Genomic DNA, 11,801 nt, shown 5'->3' on the forward strand with positions numbered 1-11,801 from the left:
CGCAACAACACGTAACCATCCGTAAACTGCTCGCAAGAATCCGTAAATGACTCGTAACACTTATTTTTTACGATTTGTTACGGTTAGTTTAAGATTTGTTTACGGATTATTTACGGATTATTACGACTGCTTACGTTTTGTTTACGATATAATTCGGGTCGTGTTACGATGGCTTTACGGATTGTTACGAATTATTGCGAGCACTTTACGTGTAGTTACGAGGACTTTGGGAATAGATACGTATACTTTACGTATTCTTACGTATTGTTTACGATTTGGGGAAAGGTATAAGGGCTGCAAAATCGAACACATCATTTTCAGTTGTATTAAGAGGTGAGGTGACCTAAATTTCCGTGACTGTGTAGCATTTTGCTCAGTCAAAGTTGCTGAATCTTTAGTCTATTAGACTTGTTTGATATTCAGACGTCCTCGTCTATGTTATTGTCCAAGCGCTGTGTTTATTTCCCGCTATTTACCTCGTCGAGGTTTTTCACTCATTAGAGTGTTGAGTTAATTAACTCAGGTGTTAATTGGTCACAGCCGACTTAATCGGCTGTCTACGCATCTTGTCAATATCTTGTCAAAGTGTTGTTTTAGCTACTCTGAATTTATTAGTTATATAATTGCTTAGCTAAGCCTCTTGTGTATTTGCTCTGATTTACTAGTATTTAATCAGGGATCATTGTCAGTATTGATTTAGTTGTTTTAATCCTTTTTATTTTCATCTATTGGTACAATTAGCTGCTCGAAATAAACCTTTTACCACATTTTCTGTATTACCCAGCACAGCTCCGTGACAGTATGCTGACAGAAGGTTATGTCCGTGGATACGAATGGCATAGCCCTAGCCCCATTCATGGCCCATGAGCGTGTATAGTATCCACGGAACTGCATAGATGTATGTAGGTTGTTCATGAGATTGCATATGAAGCTAATGTCGAACAGACAACTTGAGTAGCGAGTCAAATACTGTTTATTGTAGAGTGGGGCTGCTGTGCGCTTCATTCCATCACATACTTATTCTTGAAAGATGAGTGTTCAAATGTTCCAGAATTCTTTTCCATGAGTTCTCCTGGGCGACAGCATGGCTCTGCATATCTCCGCCCCAAATTACGAGGGTATCTGTTAAAAGATATAAACCTTTACATCCAATTGTTAATTGTATCTAGAACAATGTCCAGGTAGTCCTCATGATCTCCGACTCATTGCAAGATAAAACATTGTCACAACAGTGTCAGATTGCATGTGCATATTTTTAGTTAAAGCTGGCACCGATAAATTAAATATTATTTTAGAACGTTCTTGTATCTGCAACCAAAGCGTCCCCCCCCCCCCCCAAACCCCCAAACCCCCATTCACACACACACACCCACACACACACACACACACACACCGGTGTAACATGGGATTATCATATCTCTTGGTACTTTCTGTCATTACATCTGTGTTTCTCCTCTCCAACCAGCAAGCTATTTTTCCCGAATTCTGTAACATGTTTTGTGACATTTTAAAGTTTAAAACACTTGCTACCAGTTTTTAAATTAATGTATGACGTAGATCAAGTCGCTTTGCTTCGGAAACAAATTTTTAATAAAAAAAATAGTTATAAAAAGATAAAGCTGATCTGGGTTTTAATGAGTGAGTAATGATAGTAGTATTTTTTGTATCACACCGGGTCATTATTTTCCACAGCGGCGGTGAAAATTAAGGTATAATGTTTTTTTAGTTCACGTCGGAATGAAACTTCAGGTTGGCGGAAGATGAGAAACGGTCTTCAGCTGATTTTGGCAGTATCCCGAGGGGGAGAGCACACTGTTTGACAGGGTAAAAATAACATGTAGGTGTATAACACCATATTTCATTTCACCATTTGCGGTTTGTGGTCGACAATAACAATACACTCATTTACTGATAGAAGGCAATTCTACTGCACCTCTACTTTTAATTTAATTAGATGAAACTTAGAAAGTCCACAACCTTTAAATGGCATTCAATGTTATCAAAATATCAAGGGTTTGACTAAATCTCTTATGAATATTTATTCTTTCACTTCGACGTCTGAGCCCAAAGTTCATAGTGAAACAATAAACGTTGAAATCCACATGTCCCTATTTTTGGTGTCTCAACTTTAATTTTCTAAATATACTACCCAATAAGGACATGCCCCGGCGGGTACCTGTGTTAGAATAGTTCCAAGCAGAGACCACTCCATGGGATCGAGCTGGTTGGATGTCATCATAATCAGATTGCGTGGGTAGACAGTCATGCTTTGTCACGAGTTCTCCCATTCGAGACTTGATCATTTACAGGACGCCCTGATTCAGCTGGAATGTTGTTACCTGCGGCGTTAAGCTACACTGACACACTCGCTGTGATGAAGTTTATGTGTCTGTGGTTTCACAGAGAATGGAAAACCAACTTACCATTTCCTATCTTAATAGAGGATTCTCTACACAGCGGGGCAAAGGGTGGCTCTAGAAGATGACCAGCTCCGGGATAGAATACGCTCTGAATGTTGTGTTTCTTATCTCCTGGTATCTTCTGCATTAAGGACCTGTACGCTGAGGAAGGTAGAACCTGGTCATCTTCACTGACCAAATGCAGTATCTTAGCTCCTTGTCGCCACATCTACAGACATAACAAATAGTGCGCGCATGATTATGTAGTCCACAGTTGGGGATAAGACATTTAGGCATGACGTAGTCATCTCCATTGTAACCAGTTCTCCTCCTCCTCTTGATGGCCTCTTTCTTTATACATATGTTTGTTTGTTTGTTTAACGCCGCACTCAGCAATATTCCAGCTGTATGACGGCGGTATGTAAATAATCGAGTCTGGAGCAGACAATCCAGTGATAAGATATCATGAACATCGATCCACGCAATTAGGATCGATGACATGCATCAACCAAGTCAGCGAGCCTGACCACCCGATCCCGTCGCCTCTTATAATTACGACAAGCATAGTCGCCTTTTACGGCAAGCATGTGTAGGTGAAGACCAATTCTACCAAGGGTCGTCACGGGTCTCGACATGCAGGGACAATTCCCGAACGGAAAATCAAAATCATCCCTCTTGTCACATATTTTTGGTACAGAACTTGTCATCAGTTTGAATTTCTATGCATTTGTCCTGAGCCTTACTAAGGCCCTACATGCTGCAACCCTGATCAAATAACGTTCGCGCAAGAGATATATAGTGTTCGTTGAAATCTTCGAAAAAAGGGCATACTTGATTGTACCTCAGAAGTTGCGATATGTAGACACTAAAGGACGGTGTTGTTGGAATATTGCTTGACAGAAAGAGAAAACTGATAATTGGATCATTGCTGTATGTATCAGGCAGCTACACTGCATTGTTTCATATCTCAACATATTACCCGTGTCATGTTACATACTCATATGAACAGGCTGCATGAACTGGACTTTTAACCCTCTACCAGAGTGTCTGTATGGAGTTTACTTACTGGAAGAACATCGCTGTGATCGTAATTTAAAATGATGTCACCAGACAGTTCATTCCACCTCGGTCTGAAACATATCCAATATCATAATAAAATGATTGTCTTTAAACATGTCCTCAGATTGCATTGTCAGTGAGTGAGTTTGTTTTTTTATTCCGCCTTTAGCAGCATATCATCCATATTACAGTAGGAATGGTTACACATTGTACCTATGACAACCGCGTGACGAACTAGTGGTTTGACAACCAGGCTACCCCACCGCTCCCATTGGTATTTCAAGCAAATGAAACGAAACATTTATTAAAGGGGAATGTAATTTCCGTAAGGTTGTACTTTACAAACGAGATTATTGTCTGTGTGTTCTTGGAGATAAAAAATATATACTTGAAATGATATCTCTGACATTGCCAAAGGCCTTCAAAACCATGCTACAGTTGTGTAGCATACAATGGGATATTTACAATTGTTCTATTTCGTGGCAAACACGTACATGTGTCCAATAATTCTTTCTCCATTCACGTCTTGGTCTCGGAGGGGAGACGTCGGAGGCCCATTGATCACTACCGCTGCTTTAACCTGGAAATATCTTTACTACAACAGATTGTCATTTTATGGAAAGCCGTTATGAAACTCTTAATAACCACCCTAAAGACATCTTCCCGAGGCAAGCGTGTCCACTGGCCTATATGAAAGCCTAGTTTCTACCGTTCCCACATCAAGGCAACATTTCTTGGCTCGATCCTGGCGCCACCTCGCGGAGACCAGGAGTTGTGCACCTTGTAATGAAAACGCGATATCCAATCAGATCGCTGTTCTTATCTCGAATAACTTCACAAAGATGGCGACTACCATAGTAGGCGACGACCTAGTCGATCAGATAACGAAAACATTCGCGATTTTATCCCCGACACAAAAACATAGGCAATCGTTGGGGGGTTTAAAAGATGAAAAAGGCACATTCGTGTCAACAAAGACAGGCAGCGGTAAATAACTTTCATACAAAGGTGTACCAGTCGTGGATGTTGATTTTGTGAAACGTTCTCTGATTGGACTATTGATATGTGCTATAGTCCAATCATATTTAGCACAGGAAAGTAGGCTTGATGTGGTAAGGGTGGAAACAAGACTTTGATAAAAAGGCTAGTAGAGGCTCTTGCCACGGGAAGATGCCCTAAAGATCGTCATGGCATCATCTACTAGTATTTATTTTTGCCTACAAATATTACTTTCGTGAAATCCTGGTTCCATTTTGGATAATCATGTTTTCTTCACGTGGAGATTCATCGTTCTAAATATCATTCAACTCACAGACTAGACATAAACACTTATAATGGTAAATTCCACATAATACATGCGTGTAATATGTATAATACTATCTTCTCTATAATTCAGTTAGTCATTTAGTAAAATGTAACAGCCTCAAAGGTAGAGAACTTTATGCTCAAAACAGTCATTCATGACACAAATAAGCTTTAGAAAACATTTTGAATGTTATTGGAATACTGATCATTTGATTTCATGAGGTACTTTCTGCAATCTTAGTCTGGGAAGGATCAAAACCCTCATGCGATTAGCGTCCTTGTCGGCATACAAAGGTTATTCTGGACCTGAGGTCACCATTCTTTCTACACTATTCCACATGTTCTGCAGTTTGTGGGTAATCGAATTACTTGTCTTGATACAGAAGCTGATACAGAAGTCAGGACAAGCGAAAAGATCAAATTAGAATTCACATATTTTGAAGCAGATTCTATTGGGCTTAAAAGACAAAACAGCCGTGAAAAAGATATGAATGGATCACTGAAAATCAGTGATGACACCAGGTGTTCGCGAAGTAAGTCCTGCCATACCGGAAGCACTAACCAGTCACATAATTGCTTAAAAAAATAGTGTTTGAGGTACCTTTCAAAGTGACGTTAAGGTGAGGTGAGGTGAAATTGGGTTTAACGTCGCGTCCAAGATTATTGCACTTATATAGCGGCTTGCATGCACGTGTGTGGGTGGGGACTGCTTTTACAAGTCCGAACTAATGCCGATTTATAGTGCCAGCTCACTCAGATACCATGCCGCAGTTAAACATGAATACCCCACTCAGACACAGTATACTGACTCCGAGGCGACCAGTCCTTGTTTTAGCCCCTTTATGCCGAGTGCGAGACAGGGTAACAACAAGTACCATCTTTTAACGTCATTTGATTTGACGCGGCCGGGGATCGAACCCCGGACCTTACGCTCTAACACTAGACCACGGAGGCGGTCTAAGTGACGTTAAGCCCTCATCACTCACTAACCGTTTTTAATCAACTTATTGCTGATCTACTTAGCTGATACACGTTCCTACCTTGTCACAAAAGGATGCCAGCATATTCGTCAGTCCACCTCCAAAAGACGAACCAATGACCCCAATCCCTCCAGGTAGGGCAAGGAGGTGCCCACTCAGCATTTCTACTGCTTCCTAAATAAGAAGGCAGGAAACGGATCAAGATATTTGTACCAACGCCTGTGATACAATCCCTACGTACCGGATAATGATACATAGTTCGTTAACGATACATAGTTTTTAGTAGTTGCAGATTAAACAAATAACCAAAGCGAACGTCTTCTGCGGTAACATCTTATATATTCGGTTTTCAAGGCATTCTTGTGATATCATGTTTAAAATACTTGTGATATCATGTTTAAAATACTTGTGATATCATGTTTAAAATACTTGTGGAACAATCTGGGTAATAAACACCCTTAAAATTAAAATGCATAAGCATTGACACTGACACTTTAAAGAATCTGTCTTTGAGTACAGCCTACAATATCCAAATGTCTGATAGTTTCTAATGCTGTATACGTACCATGAAATAGTCAAAGTCAAGTTCATCGAAGTTCCGGGGAAGTCCATCAAAAGCAAGATAGGCCAAAGCGAACGTGAGGAACCCTCTGGAGGCGAGAAGCGCCGCCCGGAACTCAAACAGCCCACCAGAACCACCAAACATATCAAGGACGGCAGGGTATGGCGCCACACCTGGATGTCACATTGAAACATATTAGGTGCAACCATGTTGCTTTTCAGTGTGTCTGTTTGTTTGTTTGTTTGTTTGTGCGTACGTGTGTCTTAGTGTGTGTTTTAGTTTGATATCTGGTTTCTTTTGAAACCTCAAACCTCATTTTCATAAAAACATACGAGGGGCGTTCAATACGTTTTGCAACTTCAATATATGACCAAGACGCAGAATATTTTGTGCACTTTTCTTTTCAATATAATCTCCATTCACCTCAATACACTTCTTCCATTTGTCCTTCAAGCTTTTAATACCACTTTATAGAAATCCGCAGATTGGCCGTCTAACCACGCCTCTGTGGCAGCCTTTATGTTCTCGTCATCCTGGAAGCGTCTTCCACGTAGGGCAGATTTCATTTGCCGGAAAAGGAAATAGTCATTGGGGGCTAAGTCTGGGCTGTACAGTCAAATCACCCACCCTACAGCCCAGACTTAGCCCCCAGTGACTATTTCCTGTTCCGGCAAATGAAATCTGGGGCTTGGTTATTGTTTTAGACGCTTTCCCAAACTTGAAAATGAAATGCATAGTTGCTCCCTAACCGCGGCTTTGATCATCCTTGGAAATAGTACCAAGATGTTAATATAATACCAGCAGTTTTACAAGGTTGTAAAACTGCAACCTTGAGTCCAAGGATTAGAAAATAATTTTGTCATAAGCACGTGTTTGTGAATCATTATCAAATAGTGGTGAAACCGGGTGTTCGCGAAAAGGTGTGCGAATCTTGCTACATCTTTGGCAACCGTCACAAACACACGCAAAGGCAAGTCAATTGTTATGAAAAACACGGGATTACAACTATATATCCTATCATTGCAGGTTCAGTATACCTGAAGGAATAAATAAGGTTCCTCGTAAGCGGCCCTTGCGTACAGGAATTCTCTGTACTCCATTCCGCAAGTACCATCGTCTCACGTGCTGTGTATCGAGAACAGTTGAGATGTTGTTCGCAGACTTGATAGCTTCCAAGTCCATGTGATCTGCGTGGACTGACATGGTGACGTCATACGGCCTGGTGACATCTTTTATAAGCAGTCGTTTCGCCCCCTTATCCTTAGATGGGGTCATTGACCATAATAGTCCCATCGGCTCAACACCTGAAACATTAACATATACGTTACGTAAAATACAGATGTACGAGTATTTGCCATTCACACAATTATTAAGAATAATGCATATAACACATTGCGAGTATCTTCATTCAGCAATGATTTACTGGGAATAATATGTTTCAATAATAATTTCAAAGCTAAGTTCTTTCACGTTGAGAGCTACTTAGTGTCAACTTATTGCCGAGTTGGACAGAGATATTTTAGTCGGATTCGATACCCGTTTCCGTCTCTATTGGGTGATGCTTGGGTCTTAGGCCAACCAGAAATCAGCTTCTGAAACGACAGGCTTCATTGTCGAACTGTCTTTATTGTTTGGTGCAGCAGAAATGAAATCACAGCTAAAAGAAACTCTTCTGTCGCTGATTGAAAAGACGCGACTGAAATGATAGGCTGCAAAATATCCACAACAAAACGCGACAAATATATTTCCATTCGGAACTTCCCGTTTACGTTCGCTTTCAACATCTGATATGCTGCACCGAATGCTTCGCTCTCTCCTGGGCAACAGACTTATTTCAATAGAATTTCAGGGGTCAGGGTATCTATTAAGAATGTTGAGTTTAAGAAGAAGTGAATATTTACAATGGAAAACAATCGTTGAACATATATCATATACCGTAAAACCCACCGTAAAAGGACCCCCCTCCACTTGAGTGGACAGCAGTATCCACGCAACCAGCATCATCAGCTGTGTAGTGTGCGCAGGACACAAACTCCTTCCCCTCAGCCCTCAGAAAAGCAGAAAGTGTGATCTTCTGATGAAGCTTTAGGCCTGATACTCTGATAGTCAAAGGCTCATCTATCAAAGCATCGGACGGTTCCACTAGCAGAGTAGGGGAGGAGGTGTGTGATGACAGAGCTCTGCCGATGACATGAAGACGTCGTACTGGGCTTGTATATGCACGGATTGAATGACATGCCATCTCTATTCCGTAGGTTTGGTCACGTGACTGAAAGGAAGACAGAGTTACTCTTATCAAGATGTGTAATTGCGATGATGAAATAACATTAGGTGAAGTGAAGTGGAGTTAAACGTCGCGTTCAAGATTGTATACTGCACTTACATAGCGACGTGCATACGACATGTGCGTGTGTATGTTAGTACACGGGCCGGACCCGTGAAGATCCGAGCTAGAATAGGTCTTCAACAACCCATACTTGCCGTAAAAGGCGACAATGCTTGTCGTAAGAGGCGACAAACGGGATCGCGTGGTCAGGCTCGCTGACTTGGTTGATGCATATCATCGATCCCAATTGCGCGCGCTTGCGTGCGTGCGTGCGTGCGTGCGTGCGTGCGTGCATGCGTGCATGCGTGCGTGCTTGTGTGCGTGTAACTATGTTGAGACCACTGATCGGGGAGATACTTCAAAACAGACAGTGTGTGTGTGTGCTAGTCCGGACTGATGCCGATTTATAGTGCTAACCCACTGAGATACCATGCCGCAGTTTAACATGGACACCCCACGCAGACACAGTATACTGACTCCGAGCCGACCAGTCCTTGTTTTTAGCCCCTTAATGCCGAGCGAGGGTAACAACAAGTACCAACGTCATCCTTATTTTTTTTTTCAAATAAATTTATCACTTCTGCATTAATAACATTTAATGTCAAAACATAGAATAACCAGTCAGTATTCCTCATGTGGTCAAGCACAAACAATATCTAGGAATTATGGTCCTATTATATTAATATAGGGATATATATTGTTTTTACTTTACTAGCCAATAACGAGTTTCTGTGCTATTAGATTCTACATGTACATTTCGAAAAAGAAAGCTGTAGTGCTCAAAATAACCGTCTTCAAATTTCGCGCCAATTTGTTTAATTAGAGCACTGAATATTTTCAACCAATCAGGTGGCTCGTGGCCGAATCTTCTTCCGCTCACCTATTGTGACATGGTCGCGTCAGTATACATCCCTTTCCCAGACCAGGCCACAGCGCTACGTTTATCGAGTGGTATACCTCTTGCCAGGGACGCGACTCTTCAGGCATACCTCTCGATAAACGTAGCGCTGTTACATTTATTTTCCAGTTCGCGAAAAAAACTATCGATATTTCAGCAAAGAAGGGACATTAATTGAATTTAGATGACTTGTACAAATGTTGCTTATCAATCTACGGCCAGATTATCTCTGGTTTGACAATAAGCGTATCATAACAAAACATCGACCTGGATAGCGATGTCATCAAACCCGGCGAGTGACGCTCCTTTTCTCTACTTGTATATAGGGTGTACCTATTATTATTTACAAACTCCAAGCCGAGTTCCTGTTGTCTGAAATCGCCTGACGTGACCGCCCATATTCCTTTGATATTCACACACATGGTTCCATCACATGAGAACGGATACTTTCCCGGCCCAAGTTCAAGACATTGACTGAAACCTGTATACTATACTTTTACATCCTTGGCTTGTAGGCAGCAAATGAGATCAATCAGTTGTTCTATCCAGACTTCACGTCAGTCATCGACTGGCATGCCGCTTGTCCTCTTATTTTTCTGGTGACATCCACACCTGATAGCGTGGTGGCTGTTCCTATTTATTGAACCCTAACCGGTCATTGTGTATGACTCTCCGTTCGGGCCATAACGCTGATTGTTAGACTAGCATCTCGTCTCTTAAATGAACACATTTTACAGATTAAAACAGTTGTTAAAATATAGTTATAAAAATATAAGAAATAGGAGGCCAGAGTCTCTTCATTATCAGATACTGCGGTAATCTAGACTTGCCAAATATTATAGATTTGCAGATTTGCATGGGCTTTATGACAGACTACGCTGAATATATATACGTGAGAGAGTTAAGATTTAACGTCACATCGGCAATGTTTCAGCCATATAGTGACGAGGAATATATATACTATGATCTGTGTGGTTTAAATCAGGATTTTTGTACTCGTCAACAATTCAATTTGTTCTGAGTGATTTAGTGAGTCAATCTCATTAAAATCAGACCTCCGTTCTCGCTACCGCTAAACAAAGATCTGAGGACATCCCATTAGGGGTCACGTCAGGGCGACCTTTCATCCGACCAATCAGAGCATCGCTTACCAGATTATGAAAGTGACAGTCGGAATGTGATTTCTAATTTCTATTGGTCGGTCAAAGTTTGCGCAAGGTCAATCTGACGTGACCCGTAATGGGATGTCCTCAGATCTATGTTTAGCGGTAGCGAGAACTAAGATCTGATTTTAATGAGATTGGTAGTGAATACGTTGGGTTTAACGCTGATTTGAAACATATGTCAGGACGTGTTAGCTTTATGCGGAGGTGAGCCTGAAGTGATGCAGACTCCCATAAGAACGGGTACAGTCCTGACAAACCTAGAAAGAAAAAACCCAGGCTGACCTACGAGCTAATCTCATTGAAATAGGATCTAAAATCTCGCTGCCGCTAAACAAAGATCTGAGGACATCACATTATGGGTCACGTCAGGACGACCTTTCGCGAACATTGACCGACGACTGAAATGACTAACAAGAAGTCGACATCAGCCAATTAGAAAGCAGCTTTCTCGAGCTTTACGGCACTCGTTTCAACCTGGCAAATTCCATTTCTGTCTACGCTTGAAAAATATAGTTCACAGTTCTTGATTAATATTTTGAAAACTGAACAAACGAACATTCCGGAATGTCTAATATATGGTTGAGAATGTATAGCAGTGCCTCCTCCGTTCAAATGTTTATCCCACGAAACCGAGAGAAAGACGATCATTTTGACGGAATCAGTCGTATGGGCCGTAACTGTCGTTCGGAATACTCCGTGTTAACGTTTTCGAGGTTTCATGATTAGAAAATTTATTCCGACTGTCACTTTCATGATCTGGTAAGCGACGCTTTGATTGGTCGGATGAAAGGTCGTTCTGATATGACCCGTAATGGGATGTCCGCAGATCTTTGTTTAGCGATAGCGAGATTTAAGATCTGATTTTATTGAGATTGAGCTACGAGCCGACAATGAAAGGTTTCTGGCACCCATAGGGTCGTAACTAAGCACACATCTTCCTGAGGCAAGGGCGTTAACAGACCATAAAAGTCGAAATTGGATTTGTTTAGTAATCTTTTAGTTAACCCCCTTGCCTAGGGTGCCAAGAAACATTCTAACCGGACCTATAAATAATCGAAACCTAAACATGATTTTAGTTAGTTTGTGCCATATATATAATTTCTGAG

The 11,801-nt window shown here is 41.3% G+C and overlaps 1 protein-coding gene across 1 annotated transcript; it reads right to left on the minus strand.

The window, feature by feature from the left end:
• Nucleotides 1–957: 957 nt before the first annotated feature.
• Nucleotides 958–10,170, minus strand: LOC124146464 (acyl-coenzyme A amino acid N-acyltransferase 1-like). Its single transcript, XM_046516770.2, has 9 exons — nt 10,024–10,170; nt 8,253–8,574; nt 7,343–7,609; nt 6,309–6,478; nt 5,804–5,917; nt 3,953–4,038; nt 3,466–3,529; nt 2,424–2,628; nt 958–1,122 (listed from the first exon to the last, which is right to left on the minus strand). The coding sequence occupies exons 2-9, from the start codon at nt 8,545–8,547 to the stop codon at nt 1,010–1,012; spliced, it is 1,314 nt and encodes a 437-aa protein (XP_046372726.2). The 5' UTR covers nt 8,548–8,574; nt 10,024–10,170; the 3' UTR covers nt 958–1,009.
• Between the last annotated feature and the right edge of the window lie 1,631 nt (nt 10,171–11,801).

Source organism: Haliotis rufescens, unplaced genomic scaffold (assembly GCF_023055435.1).
Source record: "Haliotis rufescens isolate VD_foot unplaced genomic scaffold, xgHalRufe1.0.p SCAF_3, whole genome shotgun sequence".
Taxonomy (NCBI): Eukaryota; Metazoa; Mollusca; class Gastropoda; order Lepetellida; family Haliotidae; genus Haliotis; species Haliotis rufescens.

Coding starts and splice junctions, on each gene's coding strand:
- LOC124146464 (XM_046516770.2), bottom strand. CDS start 8,547: ATGGCATGTCATTCAATCCGTGCATATACAAGCCCAGTACGACGTCTT. Junction 5,918..6,308: donor TTGACTTTGACTATTTCATG/GTACGTATACAG, acceptor CTTCTTATTTAG/GAAGCAGTAGAAATGCTGAG. Junction 2,629..3,465: donor ATCACAGCGATGTTCTTCCA/GTAAGTAAACTC, acceptor TTATGTCTGTAG/ATGTGGCGACAAGGAGCTAA.